This window comes from Tenrec ecaudatus, chromosome 16 (genome assembly GCF_050624435.1).
Source record: "Tenrec ecaudatus isolate mTenEca1 chromosome 16, mTenEca1.hap1, whole genome shotgun sequence".
In the NCBI taxonomy this organism is placed as follows: domain Eukaryota; kingdom Metazoa; phylum Chordata; class Mammalia; order Afrosoricida; family Tenrecidae; genus Tenrec; species Tenrec ecaudatus.
The window spans coordinates 41,260,835-41,281,833 of NC_134545.1; the positions used below are offsets into that span (position 1 = coordinate 41,260,835).

Here is a 20,999-nt window from a genome sequence, read left to right on the forward strand (position 1 = left end):
GTTATTAAAAGATGTAGTGTCTGGGGTCTTAAAGGCTTGCAGTTAAACAAGTGGCCATCCTCAGGGAAGCAACAAAACCCACATGGAAGAAGCACACCGGTCTGTGTGATCATGAAGTGGTATCAGAAGTTAAAAAAACAAGCAACCAAATCAATGTGAAGGGGCATAGATGTAGTGGAGACCCAAAACCCACCTGCAAGACAATTGGACAGTCCCTTTCAAAAGAGCCACATGGAAGGGATGAAAATCCAGGGCACAGAATAACACTGATAAACCTCGTAACTATCTTCTAGTTCATTATTTCCTCCCCTTACTATTATGGTTTTTATTTGTTTTACCTCATTAAACATGTTAGATTTGTGTATTTTCATTTGCATATTTAAGATCATTTGATGCATGGAAGCCAAGATAGATAACACTTCAGAAACAGTAACAGGAGTAATGGTTCCCATAGGGTGCAGGAAGAGAAGGCAGGGGGCGGAAGGAATAGGGATCTGATAGCACTGATGACTGTATAACCCCACTGGATGGGATCGAACTGCAGAATGGATATATTGGATTGTGTAAGATAAAGCAAAAAAATATTATAGGGAAAAATAAATATATATATAAGAGTTCCTGAGAGGTAGGGTGGGGGAGGGAGGGAGCACTTAAAGGGGAGCTGATATCAAGGAGTTCAAGAAGAAAGAAACGATTTTAAACTGATTTTGGTAGCAATTATAAAATACTGCTTGATGTGATTGAACTATGAACTGTTATGATAATCTGTAAGAGATCCCAATAAAATGATGAAAATTTAAATATAAATAATTAAGATAATCATTTCCTTTAAATGTATTGGAAACTACACATCCATTTTTATGTGCCATTGCTTTGACTGGCATTTCGCTTAGAGTGTAGCCCACCTGTCTTCCCTGCCAGCTTCACATGCAGATTTCATTCTCCATCGACCTCTTTGATATGCACACATGGACCCTGTCACACACTTATAATAGAATGTATGTCTGCAATTCTGTCCCCCCCGCTCTCTCTCTCTCACACACACACACACACACACACACACACACACACACGTGTGTGTGCATGGATCTTGCTTTTTGATGAATAATTTTGACACAAATTAGGATATTTCTTTTTTTTTAAATTAGGATATTTCATAACACCCTTCAGTCTGAAGTTTTTTAGGAGATAAAAAGGCATTTAAAAATCATTTTATCAAGGGCTCATACAGCTCTTATCACAATCCATACATAAATCCAGCATATCCATCACATTTGTTGCCATCATCATATCAAAACATTTTCTTTCTACTTGAGCCCTTGGTATCAGCTCATTTTCCTTCCTCCCTTCTCCTCCCTCCCTCATGAACCCTTGATAATTAAAATTTTTTATGTCTTATACTGACTGATGTGTCCCTTCACCCATTTTTCTGTTGTCCTTCACCCTAGGAGGGGGTTATATGTGCATCATTGTGATCGGTTCCCCCTGTCTCCCCCCACCTTCCCCTTCCTCTCCTGGTATCGATACTCTTATTATTGATCCTGAGGGTTTTATCTGTCATGGAGTCCCTGTGTTTCCAGCTCTTACCTCTATCCGTGTACATGCTCTGGTCTAGCCGGATTTATAAGGTAGAATTGGGGGCATGATAGTGGGGGAGGGGAGAGAGCATTAAAGAACTAGAGGAAAGTTGTATGTTTCATCGGTGCTATACTGCACCCTGACTGGCTCATCTCTTCCTTGTGATCCTTCTGTAAGGGAATGTCCAATTGTCTACAGATGGACTTTGGGTCTCCACTCCACACTCCCCCTCATCCATAATGAGAAGATATTTTTGCTTTGGGTCTTTCATTCCTGATACTTGATCCCATCGACACTTCATGTGATCACATAAATTTGTGTGCTTCTTTCATGTGGGTTTTGTTGCGTCCCAGCTAGATGACCACTTATTTATCTTCAAACCTTTAAGACCCTAGATGCTATATATTTTTATAGCCATGCACTATCAGCTTTCTCACCATATTTGCTTATGCACCCATTTTGTTTGTCTTCAGTGATTGTGTCAGGAAGGTGAGCATCACAGAATGCCAGGTTATTAGACAGTGTTCTTGCCTTGAGGGAGTACTTGAGCAAAGTCCCAATGTCTTTCTTCTATGTTAATACTTAACATATAAATATATGGACATATATCTATTTCCTTATCATTATATATAAATATATTTACATGTGTAAATCTTCTTTAACTCCTAGTTCTTTCTTCTATTTCCATTTTCTTTCCTCTTGCCCCACTGTTATGTTTGGCCTTCATTCTTGGCTACATTGCCCTTGATCAAGCCCCACCAGGCATCCTATGCCTTCCTTACCATCGATTTTAGATCACTTGTTCCTTTGTCCCTGAGTTGGTTGACATCCCTTTTTCTTCACCTCTGCCTCCCCCTCTCCTGTGTCCCCCGAGAATCTTTGGTCCCATTGTTTTCGCCTCCCCATGATGTATCCTACCTATCTTATCTAGATAGACATTCAGAGACAATAATAAGCACAAAAACAAGACAGAGCAAATCAAAACAACAAAACCAATTTTTAAAAAGCCTCTAAGTAGTTCTAGGTCTGTTTGTTGATGTTAGGCATGTTTTCCAGTTGAGTCTGATGGGGTGCTACACCCTGGCTCCCAAGTCTATTTTTGAGATTCCCCAGGGACTTCATTGCTTTACTCCCTTTGCTGTTCTGTTGCACGCCCTTAGTGTTTCACCCTGGTGTAGTGGGGTCAGATCGGGCACAACTCCCGCACTGTGTCTCCTGTAGTGCTGTGGGCCAGTGGAAAAGGCAGTTGTTGAGCTAGCCTTGTATTTTACAGTTATCTTCACCTTTTCTCTTAGCTCAAATTTGGCTATCCCCCCTTTAAGCTCAATTGTTGGCTATTCATTTCTTTTTCTTTATTTTTGTACATATGTAGTTGTAATAAAGTCTCCTCAATAAATAAATAAACAAATGGAACATGGGGCGAGGACAGAAGTGTCAATACTAATGTAATTTGTGTTGTATTTTTTGATGGTCTTCAATTAGACAGATACCCATTGAAGGAAATGCCAAAGCTGTCTTTTATATCGTCATTCATCTTAACTGAAAAGTATAAAGAAGAATGAGGATGATCACATACACCAGCCCAATGTATTACCTAATTTAGCTTCCTGTACCTACTCTGTTCTCCTAAATACTTGAGCTATGTTAGCATCATATGTTTGTGTGTCTATTTGTATGCACATGTCTGTACTGCCACTGGTAACCATTGAATTGATTCCAACTCATGACTATGTGTCAAAGTAGAACTGTAGAATTTCCAATGACTGGTTTTTCGGAAATAAACAACTAGGCCTTTCTTCTGACTCAAAATATCTAACCATAGCAAAGGATTCTCATTCTTCATCTCTCCCTCTCTTTCTCGCTGTCTCTCCCTTTCACACACACACACGCACACACACACGGTTCAAAATGTTCATGGCAGAATTCCATTATATAGATATAGCTATATAAATAACTTTATTGGGGGCTCTTATAACAATCCATACATCATTTGTATCAAGCATGTTTGTATGTGTTGCCATCATCATTTTCAAAACATTTTCTTTCTACTTGGTATCAGTTCTTCTTTCCTCCCTCCCCCCACCCTCTGGAACCCTTGATAAATTATAAATTATTATTGTCATATCTTACGCCGTCTGCTGTCTCCCTTCATCCGTGTTTCTCATGTTCATCACCCTGGGGTTAGGGGGTGGGTTATGGATCTATCTTTACCATCAGTTCTCCCTTCTTTTTGTAAATTTTAAAATAATTATTAAATTGTGCCCTGAAAATTGATGAATTTTATGGTATATAAATCATACTTCCACAAGGCTGTGAAGATGGATTTCCCTACATTTGAACTTGAGTCCTAGGTTACATGTAATATGAAAATTTCACCACCCTAAGTTTTAGCTGGTCTTTTCCCACTTCAGATTATTATCTTCCGTTGTGGGGGAGCGGAGCTGTGGGTGAAAAGCCCAGTGCCTTAGGATACCTAAGTCTGTCCTGACCCCTGTTGGCAACGAGTGAGGATGCTGATCATTGTGATGTCAGTGAGCATTTAGGACTGGGACATGGCCACCCAAGACAGTAACTGACACCATGTTTCAGAGTTTGCTCTGTATTTAAAAACAACAACACCAACAACGCACATCTTGATGTTGAACTTGTAAGTGATGGCATTTTTCTCTTCTTTTGCAGGTGGTCTTAGTCTTTGCGCTCAGCATTGGTGCACTTGTAATATACTTCATTGATTCATCAAAGTGAGTATTCAAATGCATTTTCATGCCCCCTTTTCGAAAACAACTGTGAGCCTTTACTTCCATCAGTAGGTTTGCTTTAATCAACTTCTGCAAGAACCTTCTGAGTCCAGAAACCTTTTAGGGGAAGGCAGGGATGTTCCGTGCTGCTTTTCTGACTGTGGAAACTCTTGAGAAGAAGTCTCTGTAGATTCTGCTGGCATAGGATGTTGGGGGAGGGATCGTGTTTTTTTGCTGGTGTTATGCTTAAACTTCTATTTTATGTATTTTCCCCAAAGATGTCAAGAGGGAAGAGGGCTTTAATGTGAATGTAAACCTCTGGAAGGATTACAGTGTTTAACAGCTGAAGGGCTGAGCCGCTCTTACCATGGTTGCAGGGTACTGTTCCCACTGGGGAGCCCACAGATTCAACCTAGTTGCAATTCAGACAAGAAAGTAAGGCACTTTCCTAACCGAATACTCAGGGGAAGCATTATATAGTGGTGATTCTGGAATTGCCAAGGTACAGAGATGAGTTGAGTTCAGGGTGACTTCTGGAGGTGAAGGCCCATGGCCAGCTGAGAGTTCCTGGATTCTGGAGCAGACCAAGAGCAGAGGGAACTGGTGCTCTCGGGTAGCCTGGGGTGGGATCCGTACAATAGATGGTAAAGACCTTTCAGGAGGCAGAAGAGAGTGCCGCCCAAGGCTGCAAGGTAGCAGTCAGTTCTGCCCCGATTCCTGCAAGCATCACCTGTGGCTGCATTGTTTGTTCCAACGATTCGCATTGGAAACTTAAAGGTGAAATCAACTAGGAATTGGAAACGGAGCTGGAGTTTGACTGACTTTGTGTTGCGACATGAACTTGACAACTTTGGCAAGTTCTTTACCCTGAGTGTCCAGTGGTTTTACCTCTGCTCTAATGTGGGTGGATACTCGACTCTGATCCTAGGAAAGCATACCTGGTGTCGCTACTGACCTAGTCTTCATGAATACTTAACCTCTGAATTTAATAGAACCGGCTGATCGGCAGCCGAAGGATTTGGTGCCCTTGGGTACAGAGGTCAAAATGACATGTTGGAGAAAATAAAGAAACAATTTCCTCTTTTAATCTGTTTTTGGGAATCTGCCAAGTCTGAGAATCCTGCAGCCCGTCTTCACACTCAGGGCTGGGCTACTCTGGCTTACCTTGGGTGGAGACGCCTTTAAAAGTCTTTCAGGAGACAAGATGTCACATGCTCCCTCCAGCAACTCTGCCTGACCTAGAACAAGAAGAGCTTTCCAAGTTTAACAAATTCCAATTACTGTGTCATTGAAGGTAAGCTCCTTTTAAAGATTTACTCTTATAATTCTGAACCATATTTGTATGGAAACAGTAATCTCCTAATGCACTCATCTTATTTCTTGGTTGTCTTTCTCCAGGAAAGGTCTCATGCATCCCGGATTGGACACCCCGCCAACCTCCAGCACCAGGATATGGGAAGTAGGTGTGGGCATGTGTCCGGGTGAGGGAACCTCTCTGTGGAGAGGGATGTGGAAAATGGTTAGAAGAACATGTATTTCCTTCCATTCTTCCCTCCCTCCTCTGTTTGTGTCTTTGTAGTTCTCAGAAATAAAATGCTCTTGTCCTATGGATCTTCTGTTGTCTTCTTTTATATTGTCTCCCATGAGGCAGTTTTTACTTCATGGAGTCATGTTTTCACCTCCATTTGAGATGATGGAACGGGATGGAACCCTCTTCCCTGACTACCCTACCTACCTCATTACTCTTTGAGTATAATTATGATTCTCCTAAGAATTGGACAACCCAACATGGTGAATCCTCCCTGATCTCTTTCCTGGGAGTACCAAGAATCTGGCCCAATGATGGACCTTCATTGCCATTCTCAGTCTTCCCCAGCAAAAAATGCCAACCCTTTTTTTAATTTCAGACTACTCACTCTCCCAGGGACTTTCCCAGCCTCCGCCATTCTCTGTTGTCTTATCACTTGGCTCTTTGGTTTCACATAGGCCAACTTCCTTTATGGAAAGGGTTAATGTTGAGGGGACTTCAAACATTTATGTAAAACTTCATTTAAAAGATAAATTCTATGGGATTCTGTTTAATGGAGAACCTGCTAAGTACCGTTAGGACAGAGTCCATTGATCTCCCATTATTCTGGGGCAGCCAGCAAGCACGCTCAGTTTAAGTGAATACAAGAATCCAATAGTAGTTATAGAGGAACACTTCTGGTAAGTCTACCTACAGAAAGACTCCACTGAATAAATTATAATCAAACTTAGAAACCAAGATAAAATGAAGTTCTATCCATGTGCATAAGAAGCAAATGGAAAGAGGATAGCAAATATACATTCAGAATATAAATTCTTACAAATCCATCTTTTTCATTTAAAACTGTCACCAGTTTAATACACTCACTCATGATTTGGTTGGCCATCTGGGCATCCTGAAAACTAGCTTTAACCATCTCTTGAAAATAATTTTAATTAATCTTGAAAAAAATGCTCAGTATTTAAACTCTTTTAAAAAATCTATAAGCTTTCCAAGAGTGAGCCTAATTGGGACAGCATTGTCCAGGTGATAGTTTGTACCTATAAACTTAACCAGTGCTGGCCTTCCCAGAATAGCTATGTATTGCCAAGAATCAGAAGTTCAAGATGTGAGACTCTCTGTACTTACCCCTCGGAAAAGTACAAGACATGCAGATTACTATATAAATCCTGTTCCAGTTATCCATTAGGATGGCAGTCCAATTCAGGTTGTACAAGTAGAGAGATAAGCTGGTGCCTTTTCTTCTTCCTGGTCATTAGCAGGTGGGTAAGAAAGAGCAGATAAATACCATACTTGGTGATTTTAAGGATTTAAAAATATTTCAAAACTTATTTTACTCTAAAGAAGTAATAGATATCTCATTTGCAAAGAAGTCCTCCCCAGCCTAGCTTTTCTTTTCAGTTACTCGAATGTTGTGGGTCCCCAAGTAGGTGTGTTTTTATTTAAGGCTTGAGAAACCCTTCTTGGGGTTTTAGTTTTTCCTAGAGTTATTTCTGTGTAAGAATCACTTGTGCAGCCACAAGAGATTGCTCTCCAGCAAAGACAGATTGTCCTTGAGCTCCTGCAGGTGAAAGCAGCCAAAGAGAATTACATTAAACTACATTAAAATTATGCGTCAGCATCCCAGCAGGGAACTCTCCAGCCATAACCAGGCAGACGGAGATGTTCTCCCAAGTCTTTGGCTCCATATAATTGTCCATGTCGTAGCAAATACAGAGACATGTTTCACACACATTCATCCCCTACCCCACAAATCTCCAGTTAGCCACATGAGTACAGATAGCTTCAAAGAAGCACCTCCCTACCCACTTATTTTTGTTGTTTGTTAATGATTTCACAGCTAACTCAAGGCACACATCCACTAGCTCCTAATTCTGATGTTGCATTGGACCCTCTCCTCCCACACATACTGCTACACAGGGATAAGATATTTTTGAAGGAGCGTGCAACCCAGCAAAAAATGCCCCCAGGTGCCCTGCGGGCGATAATGTCCCCATTGCTCCTTCCACCTCTGTATCTGTCTTCCCTTTGACACAGGTGCAGTAATTCTCTGATAAGAAATGGAAAGACCTGACAGTGTCAGCCAGAGGGCAGGATTCCTGGGTTATGTAAGGCAGTAGTCCCAGGTGCTTCTAGACTTATAAGAGAAAGTTGAAAGAGAAAGCAGCTCGAGGCTAGGGATTTGCATTTTTTCAGGGGCATTCTGGGAAAGGATGACTCACGTATATAAAGATCTTTAGTCCTTTGATTCATGCTTAAACCTACTTCTTAAGGTACAGTTCTATGGATTATGAATATTTAATGCTGCATATACTGAAAAGGAAGGCAAAGTCCTGGTCACGTCAATGCAGACTCCTGTCCCTGAAAGGCAAGTCACCTGCTGTTAGCAGAGTAAAGTGAAAAGGATAGACATTGTTTTTCCTTTATGACTTTCTCTGCTCCAAAATGGCTGATATGCACTGGGGGTTCCTGCTGACTTTGTCAGTCTGTGCTTAGTTTGGGGGGTCCGCAGTGCTGTTTGGGTACAGACATTAGGGGAAGGAATGGAGGTACCAAATATGGAGTATCTGATTGCCAGAGTAATAGTGGTATTACAATTTGAAAATGGCCTCTCTTAGACTTACCTAATTTTACTTGTATATTCATTTACTTGTTTGTTTTTATGTTCGCTCATTTTGTAGCCATTTATTCACTGGAAGTATCTCTAATTGTTAAAAAAAACTATTATTAATGTTGCAATAGAAATTGACAAGCTTGTTTTAATACGTTCTGAAAACAAAATTGCTATTAGTGATTTAATGGGGTCCCCCAAGCTTCAGAGGAACTGTCCAGTCACCCAGCAGCTTTTCTTCCCCCTCGGCTTCATACAGCGGCCTTCTCAGCCTTCATCCTAGTGGTTCTTTGGTGAGCCAAAGATGCTAGGAGGTTGGAGAGAGCTAACATTTATTCATCATGTAGTGTGCATCTGGTACAATGTTAAGTGCTTTAAAATAACATCTGCAATCTTATTTATTTATTTTTATTTATTGAATAATGTTATTGGGGGCTCTTATATCTCTTATCACAATCCATACAATTTTTTAAACAGCTTCACCCTCATTTTATACACAATGAACCTGAAGCTACACACTTTGCTAAAACTACGGAGCCAATAGATGGTTGAGATAGGATTTGAATCCAACATGTCTCATTCTAAGGTGATTAAAAAGTGAAATTGTACATTCTTAAAGTGACTAAATGAATTTAGCAATATGTTGGGAGAACCAGAGTTTGCTTAGCTGCGTTCTGCCAGCTCATTTGTCTTAGTTTCTTTTCTATTCTCCAGCTCCGGGTTTCTCATGTTGGAGACCCGAATGTTGGCAGTGCTTCTGGGGGCTTTAGCACACTTTCCCCCTGAGACGCTGCTGCGGGATGTGCTGTCTGTTGTCTGTCTGCCCTTAATACATTCTTTCCTAATTGTAGCTTAATAGCACCCTCTATTGTTTTACCTTGATGGAGATAACAGGATATAATGATTGCATAGGTCAGATTTGAAAAGAACAATACAAGTTGATTGCCTCCCAAGGCACCCTCATATCTAAGGGTTCTTTACAGGTTGAAAGATTGCCTGCTTCCATCATATTTACATAGTTCGCCAGCCTATTTGGGACACTTTTCTCATTATATAAACTCCTTGAACTCTTTTCATAGTTGAAGAATTTAGTAAATATATTTATTTGGCACTGTGTTATACAACATTTATATTCCCAGAAGTTCAATTGACTTCAGGATAATTTGGCCTAAAAAAGGTTTCTATGGAGAAAATCTTAGAGATCTGTGAATGCATTCGACTTTCTTGTCTAGCTTGGTTCTCACTGACAATGCACAAGCATTGACTAAGATCTTCCATGTTGCCATGTGACAGGTACCTGGTAAGCTGTGAAGACAATTAGCTTTTTGTCCACCACAGTAACTTGTAAATTGTGAAGGACTGCAAATGTTAGATTTCAATATCATCATTTCCACACATACTTCTCTATCCGCAGCACAAGCAGCTGAGCAGCCAGTGATGTGGAGAAGGAGGGTCTCCAGGTTACAGTCAACCCACTTCCTTCTTGTCGCCCAGCCTTTCTAGGTCATTTTATGAGAAATTAGCTCCAGTTCATGCCCTTATATCTTAGAGAAGTCCCGGCATGCATTTAACCTTTGTTGAAGAAGTCAACCCAAATTGCTAATAGTGTAAAACAGTTTAGCATTCTTTTTCCTTTTTATATATACCACCAATGTCCTCGAATCCTTCGCTGACCCTTTTCTTGCCAGGCCTTGGTTTGGGAGATTCTGGGCTGTTCAGAGCAGCACTGCACACCTGTGTGTGGAGCAGAGCAGGAGAGCCAGCAGCTGTTGTACGAATGGGACGTCAGATGACAGAGGAGCAAAGCCCACTTAGGGATGGTGGAAAGAAAGGTTCTTTCCAGGCGAAGTGGATATAAATAGCCGCCAGATGGGAAGCCTTAGTCCCCTTTCAGAATTTAACCCATAAAAGCAAAACTCAGTTCTCCGAGATGGTAGCAAAACCCACCTTGTCCTTTCTATGTCATCTAGCTTTCGGAAATCCCCATTCTTTCATGAATTGGGTATAAGCCTAGTAGAGAAGACAGGTAGACAATATACTAAGGAACAGATATTATATGTATATATAATTTCCATGTGGGCAGATTTAGGGGGCAGGATCTCTTATTTGGTTGTTAAGCTGGTTAATTTTATTGACCTAGAAGTTTAGAGCATAACCACTCTATGTTCTTCTACTTCCATCTTGGTAAGATGATCTTTGTTTCTGGTTTATTTTGGCTACTTCACTTTCCTTGTTTCTCTTCATGCAGGAGATGCATTGCTATTGTGTACCACAGCATCTAGACACACCAAGATAATTACTTACTTTTGACTTTTATTGGGAGGGGCCCAGAGGTTATGTTAGGAGTAGATCCCCTGAGTGCACATGGTTGACATATTTGGATGCTAACTGAAAGGTAAGGGGTTTGAGTCCACCAAGGGGTATGTCAAAAGAAATTGCTTGTGATCAACTTCCCAAAACAACTCATCGTGAACTCTACGGAGCACAGTTCTACTCTGAGTCACGTGGGGCCACCATGAGTCATCCGTTGGCTCAGTGATAACTCAGTGATGTTAGGAGTAGGATGAAGAACTGGGGCAGAACTTCCAGGTTTCCTACAAGTTGCAATTTTTAAATGTATGATTGGAACTTGAAGACGTCCCAGGGTCTTTTGGATGCACACTCAAGCTCACCCAACCCATCAGTGGCAGATCTAGAGCCAACAGCTGGTGATCTTCTTGTTCAGTTCAGGACCTTTTGACTTTATTTCTTGAGTTCTTTCTACTAAATAAAAATGGACAAGATGTGATAGTCTTTGCACTAAATAGCAAAACAAATACTGACATTTTATATGAACTTGACATTCAGGCTATCATCAAGGGGCCAATTTTATATGCCATGGGAAATAACGAAGGTAATCCCAAGTAAAAAAGATTAAACCCAGCTAGGTGAGCATTGGCGTTTGCTTATTTCATGGCCCAGGTCCTACATTCCTTAGCATTCTTCTTCTTCTTCTTCTTCTTCTTCTTCTTCTTCTTCTTCTTCTTCTTCTTCTTCTTCTTCTTCTTCTTCTTCTTCTTCTTCTTCTCTTTCTTCTTCTTCTTCTTCGTCTTTTTCTTCTCTTTTTTCTTCTTCTCTTTCTTCTTCTTCTTCTTCCTATTATTATTATTCTTTTTCCTGTTGTACTTCAGAGGAAGACGTGAGAAAGAGTTCAGCTATCTTGTGGAAGTTTAGCAAGACTAAGCACATTGCTTTTGCTTGTTTGAAAAACATTTATATATGACTTTTGAGGATCGTTTGCCCAATTGTTCATTTGTTTCACCTGTGTGAACTCTGAAAACTCCATGGATAAATTCACAAATATTCCATTCTCCAAAATTAAAATAGTGTAACACTCACACCCATGCCAACCCCCTCTCCATCACTTTCCAGGATTGAGAAAAGGATACTTTGGATTATCTGGTGCTCTCTCATCGTTCTTGCTTCTTTTGAAAGAACTATGATATGTGTCAGAGCCCACTCGTAACATGAGGTCCCCTGAGGTTGGTATGAGAGAGTGGGGTCTCCTCTCCATCCCTCATGTCTCAGGTAAACCTGCGTTCAGAAACTTCCCAGAGAGCAAACAGTCAGCTGCTGGCAAGTATTGCAGTTCAGAACCATTTTGTCCCAGCACGGTGTTAGAACTCATACTGAACACACCCACGATCCTGCTGAGGGGTGGTGATGAGTATTACAGTTTCATTAGGGGGTCTCTGGGCTGAAGCGAAGAATGGGGAAGTGACTTTTGTCTTCTCGTTGATTCCACTTGGTCCTTCTTCCCGATAGCCTGACAAATTGTATCTTTGAGGACACCCTGGTAGGTGATGGGTCAGTTTTGGGTTAAAAATAGAATTCTTTGCAGGAAGGATGTCCTTGAAGAATTTTGGCATCTATGCCATTATGCACAGATCTGTGGGGTAGGGAAGGGTGTGTGCGTGTATGTGTGTGCGTGTGTGGGTGTTTAAGGGACATTAATGCCTCCTCCCATCGTAAATCAAGTGGGAAAAGAGAATGGGGGGATTGGCCACTTGCCTCATCACAGTATTAGAAACCAAGCTGCCTTAAAGATATCGATCGAGTAATAGGTCTCTATCAAGTATCAACCAAGTGGAAGGCATTTCACTAGATTTTGAGGGCTTTTAAAGACTATTAAGCATAAATCATTTTCATGAAGATGTTTCTAAATTATATTTTTAAAATAAGACACCTGGTGGCATCCTGGATTCAGCAAAATGTTGCTAGCTGCACAGTCGGCAATTCAAAACCACCAGCAGCTCTGTGGGAGCAAGATGAGCTCGTCTACTCTGTGACGATTCACAATCACAGAAGCTTATGGGCCAGTAGTATTTTGTCCTTTAGGGTGGCTGTGACTCCTAATTGACTCCATGGACGTTAGTTAATAAGAGTCGTGGGACCCGGACACACATGTAGTAAAACACAGATAATAAAATAAAGTAGTAGGAACAATAAAAAATAACTCACTACCGTCATAGTGACTCTATATTATTATGAGGCAATTTATTATTTCCTAAAGTGAGAATTGCTAGCAATATAGATGGCGGCTACAATGAAGTGTTTAGGAAACATACCCTCCCAGCTCTTGGAAATCACAAGAGGGAGTCACCGCAGGGCTGATGTTTTGACCTTTTGTTTTTCATTTTCAGTCTGTGTTGGGTCCACTGAAGTCTCGTGCTAGAATCGGCTGTTGAGGTTTCAAACTGAGAATGCTCTGAGGTTTGCGTTGCTATTGAGACAAGTTTGGCTCATAGCAACGCCGTAGGACAGAGTGAAAAGGCCCCATCAAGCTTGCAAGGCTGCAAATCTTCTCCGGAGCCACATCTTTCTTCCGTGGAGCAGCTTGTTGATTCCAACAGCACACCTTGTGTTTAGCAGCCAAGCACTCAGCAGCTGTGCCACCAGGGCTCCTGTTTTGAAGGTCACACAGCAGAACCAGAAAAGCCAAAGCCTCTGGTGGTGTCAATAACCTTCTCCAATTACACATGATTAAAAACTTTGAGAAATGGTCTCTCGTGTTGTAGTAATTGTACATTGGGCTTCTAACCACAAGGTCAACAGTTCAAACCCACCAGTCATTCTGAGGCAGAAAGATGAGGCTTTCTGAAATCCACAGGGAGGGTAGCTAAGGAGATAAGGACCCCCCTCCAGAGCCCACAGAGGGATGAATCCTGCCCTAGAGCCAGTGACCTGAATTTGTCCTGTCCTTCTGAGAATCCCGGTGGTGCTGTTGGGTATGAGTGCTGGACTGCTAGCTCTAAGGTCGGGGTTTAAACCCGCCCAGCGCTCCTCAAAAGGAAGATAGGGCTCTCTGCTCTTGCAAAGACGCACTGCCTTTGACACCCTATGTAAGCTTGCTGTGAGACAGAATTGAATCAACTATAGCAGATCTCATTGTAAATATACGTGTAAGCCACCCATTTGTATTTATGTTAGGAAGAAACTAAGACTGCTTTAGAAGATTACTTAAATGTAAAAAAAATGGCATGTCTAAACCAGATCTATGTCATATCAAATAGTTCAGGGTTCACTGAGGCTGGCCTGATGGTGAGCGTGGGCGGTGAGCCTGAGGTCAAACGCCATTCCAACTCCAATTAGCTTCACTTGTGTCTACGCGGCAAAGCAGACACACAAAGCCGAGTCTTGCGCTGTTTCAAGAGAGGAGAGAAAACTGAGCTGTTGCATTGAATTTCCAATTTTGAAATATTGGCTACTAATATGAAACTTTTAACGTATTCTGTGGGCCAAACTAAACAACTCTGTAGGCCTGATTGGGACCCCCTGTTTCTAATCTCTTTCTTTCTGGTCTTGAATTAGCTCTGCTTCCCTGGAGCCAGGGAATGTTCTTAACTGTTTGTCCTCCATCTCCCAAAAAAGGTCCCTTCTTTCTCAAAGCCTTGGGGAGCCCTTGGTCTCTGAGTACTCTGAGTTGTTTTCCTTTTAACACATTTTCAAACACTGCTTAATTAAATCTCCACGTTTATCTAGGCAAATACTGTATGTTATAACAATAAATCAGTCACAATTTACTGTAAGCCTCCAAAGCTACACATCACTAGCTTTACTTCATCTCTGAAAATAACATCATTAGAACCTCATAAACATAAGCTCTGTTTGTTTAAGAATGGCAAGAGATTTTTAAACATGGTTGCCAAGTCACAAGGGCACATTTTCCAGGACATAAATGGAAGCAAATAGAGTCACCTTAAATTGTGAGTCCCAATTCTGCCTGCCTTGCCGGTGTACTAACCTGACCAAAACAGAGTTTTATATATTAACCACGTAGTGTTAATAGTTGATGAGAGTGTGTTGCATGAGATCCGGCCTTAATTTCTACAATGAGTGCTTAGAAAGCCTTGGCTGCACCAGGTAAACCGTGTAGCTTTGATCAACATTGGAGTGTGTCATCTGCTGAGCACAGTGTTCAACACTAGGCTGAGAACACTCTTAGGCTCTGTCCCCTTCACCTACAACATTGAAAGCATATTTGGAGCTTTCCCTCCAGACATGGTTCCAAGTCTAAGCTACATCTTCATCACCTGACTGTTCACATTTCACATGGAAACTTGGCATTTGATGTTAGGGCACATGGGAATACATAGCCAGGATTCGGATACTTTCAGACGCTAGGAAAAGGAGCCCGGATGGCACAGTGGGTTATGCACTGGGCTGCTAGCCGCAAGGTGCCAGCAGTTCCAGCCCACCAACTGCTCCCTGTGAGAAGGGTGAAGCCTTCTGCTCCCATAAATACGGACAGCCTCAGAGACCCATGGGGCAGGTCTCCTCTGGCCCAGGGTCTCTGAGTCAACACTGATTTGATAGCAGTGAGGTTTGGTGATGTAGGAAAATGGAGGGTACTCCACTAGGGCAATATCAAATCCAGGAGAGGACCGTGTCAGGCTGTTCTCTCGCTGGGCTGTATTCACAGAAGCTTCCACCTGTCACAGCATCCTCACGAGGAAGCTGACTCTGGTGCCTCCGGAGTTGGAATCTTCTCGAAGGCTTCATTCCTTCTTAACCAAGATACTCAGCCTCATGATTCTATTTATGCCTAGACAGAGAGCTGCCCATTTCTCCCTTGAAAGCCTGTCTTTTCACCTTACCAATGCTAGGAAATACAGAAAATGAACTCATGGCCAAGTTCCCAGTTAGATTAGGCTTTGATGCCATTGAAGGAACTGCGGCCACTGTGGAGAGCAAGGTGACTAGAATAGATGGCTCTATCTAGTACAGGTTTTTCTTCTACCAGTGGGAGGAAGTGGGCAAGGAGCGCATTAAAGGGTTTGCCCTCTTCCAAATTGCATAGTTAGGAAGAATAAGATGAGCTCTGTAAAGGGCAGTGTTAATTATGAAGATGCACACTCCAGGCAGCCATGCAGACTGTCAGTACCTTCCAGCGCAATTGGTTATTATGGTCAAGCTGTGAATGGACAAGGAGGGCACATTTGGTGGTTGTGTGCCTCAGGGTATGCATGTACTAGCGCTCAGAGGAGGCATGAATAAGCCAGGATTGAAAGCTACATGAAAGTAGAATTATAAATAGCAATGTATTTACAGTTCCATGCCAAGTAGTAATATTGCTTTTGTGGGTCAAGAACCCCTTTAGGTCGTGGATGAAACCTATAGAAATATTGCTTGCCAAGGACTGTAAAATTGGTCCATGAACTGCACACTAAAGATTCCTACAATAAAAAATTGGGTCATCTGCTCAATCATTCTACTTTCTGCTGCCATAAAAGTTATATGGCAGTCTATGTACCTAAAGGTCAAGTTGACATTTACTGGCATACAAACATGTCTAAAGGTGTGTCTCTCTTCAGTATATTGTCATGTATCATTCTTCCTCCACTTTGAAACCTAGAAAATGAAGCAAAGATGCCCTTGGAAACAGGAAAGTGAGGCCCCAGGCTTCCTGGTTATGTCAACCTACACAGAAAGTAGCAGGCACAACCATAACAAAATACGACCCCCTGGGCAACTTTAATGAACCCAAATTTAGTTTCTCAGAGTTCTGGAGGCAGAGAGTCTGAATTCAGGGTCCACTGGTCCCTACTCTCTGGGGAAGAACCTTCCTTGCATTTCTCAAGATTTTGTGGTGTTCTTTGACGTATAGATGGATCATCACATGGTGTGATCACCCTATGTGTTGCTCTAATTGCCTTTCGATTTCATAAGATGCCACTCAGGATAATTTAGGACTGGGACCCAACCTAATCGGACTTCATTATTTTAACTAACAACATCTACAAAGAGAAACCCTATCTCCCTGATAAAGGTCATATGCACAGGAGCAGGAGTTGGGACTTTTACTTGCCTTTCAGAGGAAAACAAGGTCATCGACCTGGCAGAGCACGGGCGTTCTCTTGTTTTCTGTTTCTTTTTCACATTGCAAGGTAGTGTCTTTTTGGAGGAGTGTGCAGAGGATGCAGGCCATACCTTGTGATATTATCAGAGGGGATGGCACCAAAATTTCTCAAAAAATTGTTTGAATGATTTTTATTCATATTATTGGAGGCATTTAAAACTCATCACAATCCATACATCCACCCATTGTGTCAAGCACATTTGTACATATGTTGCCATCATCATTTTCATAACATTTTCTTTCTACTTGAGTCCTTTGTATCAGCTCCTCATTTTTCCCTCCCTCCCACCCCCTCTCTCGTGAGCCCTTAATAATTTATAAATTATTAGTTTTTTCATGTCTTACACCAACCACTGTCTCCCTTCTGTTGTTCATCTGTACCAGAGTACATGCTCTGGTCCAGCCGGATTTGTGAGGTAGAACAGGAGTCATGATATTGGGGAGGAGGAAGCATTAAAGAACTGGAGGAAAGTTGTATGTTTCATTGGTGTTTTACTGTACCCTGCCTGGCTCTTCTCTTTCTTGTTACCCTTCTGTAAGGAGATATCCAACTGTCTACAGATGAGCTTTGGGTCTCCACTCTGCACTCCCCCTCATTCACATTGAGAGGATTTTTTGCTCTGGGTCTTTGATGCCTGATCCCTGATCCCATCAACACCTAATGATCACACATGTGCTTCTTCCATGTGAATTTTGTTGCTTCTCAGCTAGATGGCCTCTTGTTTATTTTAAAGCCTTTAAGACCCCAGATGCTATATCTTTTGATATCTGGGCCCCAACAGATTTCTTCACCACATTTGCTTATGCACCCATGTTGCCTTCAGCAATCATGTTGTGAAGATGAGCATCACAAAATGCCCACTTACTAAAACAAAATCTTCTTGCATTAAGGGAGCACTTGAGTAGAAGCCCCAGGTCCTTCTGCTACCATAATACTTAACATACATATATTTCCCCATCATCATATATAAATATATTTACATATGTACATGCCTGTATTTAGACCTCATTAAATGTCCTTTGCCTCCTAGTTCTTTCCTCTATTTCCTTTTCTCTTGTCCCAGTATCATGTTTGGTCTTCATTCGGATTTCAGTAATTCCTCTTGGCTAATTGCCCTAGATCAAGCCCCAACAGGCATCCTAGACTGTTCTACCCATCGCTTTTAGATCACTTGTTGTTCCCTTGTTCCTGGGTTGTTTGACACCCCCTTTCCTGTCCCCTGCCTCCCCATCTCTCGTGTCCCCCTAGAACCATCAGTCCCATTGTTTTCTCCTCTGCATTGTTTATCCTACCTATCCTATCTAGATATGCAAGCAGAGACAATAGTAAGCACAAAAATAAGACAAAACAGAACAAAACAACAAAAGAAAGCAAAATATCAAAACAACAACAACAAAAACCAATGACAAAAATAGAAAAACCTATAAATAGTTCTAGGTCTGTTTGGTGACCTTTAGGAGTGTTTTCCAGCTGAGTTTGATGGGGTGCCATGCCCTGGCCCCAAAGTCTTTTTTTTTAAATCATTTTATTGGGGGCTCATACAACTCTTATCACAATCCATCCATACATCAATTGTATAAAGCACATTTGTGCATTCGTTACCCTCATCATTTTCCCCCAGGGACTTCATTGCTTTGCTCCCTTTGCTGCTATGTTGCATGTCCTTAGTGTTTCATCCTGGTGTGGGGGGATCAGATCAGGCACAATTCCTGCACTGTCTCCATTGTTGTCCTCCATAGTACTATGGTTCAGTGAGGGGCATCTTGCCTCATGGTGGGGCTGGCCCTATGGTCCTCTCTGTGCATTGGTTGCTCTGAGCAGGAATATTATCCTTGGGGCTGGTGGGCCAGGATGTGTACCACTGTCTCCTTCCCTCTTCATTTGCTCCTGTGTGCTCTGATCAGATGTGCCCCTCTCCCTGAACTGTAGCTTCAGTGCTGTCCTCTGTAGTGAATTCTTCTGGGAGGGGTGTGTGTGTGGGTGTCCATGTAGTTGGGACTGAGGCCAGCCCCGCAGACTTCTCTATTGGTTTCCTGCTTCGTGCTGTTATGTTGTGTTCACGTCTTGGCGTATCAGGTTAAATTCTGGTCCCTCTCTCCCTCTCCTGTGGAGATATAAACAATACCTTCCCCTTGGGTTGGTTAGTGCCCTGTTCCCCTGCTACCCATGTCTTCTTTCTTTCCTTCCTTCCTTCCTTCCTTCCTTCCTTCCTTCCTTCCTTCCTTCCTTCCTTCCTTCCTTCCTTCCTTCCTTCTTTCTTTCTTTTCCCCTCCTTTTTAGTTGGTTGCCATATGTATCCATGGATTGCGTCTGGCCCCTGCCATAGTACCTGGACCTCACCCCAGGAAAGTATGTATACAGTAGCTTTTCCTCTCTGCCTCTCTTGCCTTTTGCAGCTTACCTCAGCAGATTCATGTTGTACATGTGGTACATGTGCTTGGCTTACTTCACTAGCTTAATTTCCTTCAAATCTTCCCACGCGGCAGCGATGTGCTTAATGCGTTCACCACCGCTTTTTAGGGAGGTGTGGTACTCCACATAATGACAAGCACAAGGAACTCCTATCAGTGTCTTCCCCACCCATCTTCTTTTACCCAGCCCCGCCAGGAAGTGGTTGTTTGGTGGGAGTTAGCAGGTCGATGGCTAGAAGAGCCATATAGGTAAGTCAGTACATTGCGATGTATAGCCAACTTTATGGTATCAGCATATTTACTGAGGACTTGTTAAGTACATCGGTTACTGTGGATTAAGCTCAAAGATAGTTTGAGGAGTAGTAATGCGGACAGTGAGTGCTCTGAGTCCAGAAAGAGGGAGACATCTGGGCTGCAGTCATCTAGGCAGAGTCAGGGAGGTCAAGGTCCTTAAGAGGTGTCAATGGAGTTTGTGGTCAACTACTAACCTAAAGGATAAAAGTTCAAACCCACACTGCTTCTGTAAATATTACAGCCAAGAAAACCTGATGGGGCACAGTTCTACTCTGGAACTTTATCTGTATCAGTGTGTGATAGGTAAGGTTTATTTTGCCAACCTGCCCGATAAATACGTGGGATTAATTGAAGATAGAGAGATAAATGGCTCAGTGAGCCTCGCCTTTCTGGTGCACTGGTCTCTTGTTCTCTGATGGTTGAACCAGTATGCGGCTGCCTTACCTAGTTCTTTGCTTCAGCTGGCAAGGCTCATTTCCTGTGAGACATTCCTGAGGAGAATGGGCTTACCCTGATGCAGCTCTGGGTGCTGGAGCAGCTGCGGGGAGACCCCTGCCAGTGCTGAGATGCTTACACACTCACTGATTTAGCTTTCCTCCTGCATTCAGCATTATTGCATGTATTTTGTGAGTTTGAGGAGGACTTTGTAGATCGGCGTTGGACATATGGGATATTGGACTTATGGGTTTGGACTGGACTGGGTTGGGATGCTTTCTTAATGTACACTTAGCTCTTATATAAAACTCTCTCTTATATACATATAAGTCTCTGTGGATTTGTTTCTGTAGTCTACCCAGACTAACACACTATGGAAAATAGTACCTGTGGCAAGTGCAGAAATTGTATCCCTGACCAGACATCTGACACTCATCATGTAGGTAATTTACCATAATATCAATCCTGAAATTCAACTCATGCTTATTAATCTCTTACATAACACATTATGGTATACCAAATGGAAACAATAGCACCTTCCTTGTTTTCCCCAATGACAATTGGTGGTCTATGAAGTGTTCAGTCATTTTTTAAAAAGTTTCTTCTCTTTCTACACTCAATAGAGAAAAATTACACAGTTTTCCTAGACCCATGGAGATTTTTAAATAAGAAATTTTAAGCTTGAACTTGTTGAGTGATCTCTCCCCGCTGGTAATAGAAATTGTGGTGGAGATCCTGCTCAAAGGTGCCCCTCTGTCAGTGGTGCTCAGGGCATGGGCCATACCTGCCATGCTTTTGATACCCACCTGTCTGCAGCCCATGGGTTTGTGGTAAGGCAGACTCGATTCTAGGTCATGATTTAGGTTTCTGGTCAGGGAGTAAGAGAGAATAGAGCTGGGCCCCAGGCAGGTGCAGAATTTGGATAAAGCAGAAAAAAGGATAACATGATCAGGAGCATAGTATAAGGAAATCCCAGGTGGGCACAAGCTAATCAGTAGAGTTAAA

At 42.2% G+C, this 20,999-nt stretch overlaps 1 protein-coding gene across 4 annotated transcripts in view; it reads left to right on the plus strand.

Moving 5' to 3' along the window:
- The window catches only part of KCNMA1 (potassium calcium-activated channel subfamily M alpha 1), a 992,499-nt gene that overhangs the window by 505,262 nt on the left and 466,238 nt on the right, over positions 1 to 20,999 (plus strand). For all 4 annotated transcript variants that reach the window (XM_075533803.1, XM_075533804.1, XM_075533802.1 and 1 more), the window contains exon 3: positions 4,258 to 4,319. In XM_075533803.1, coding sequence (XP_075389918.1) covers positions 4,258 to 4,319 — 62 coding nt within the window. The remainder of the gene's footprint in view (positions 1 to 4,257; positions 4,320 to 20,999) is intronic.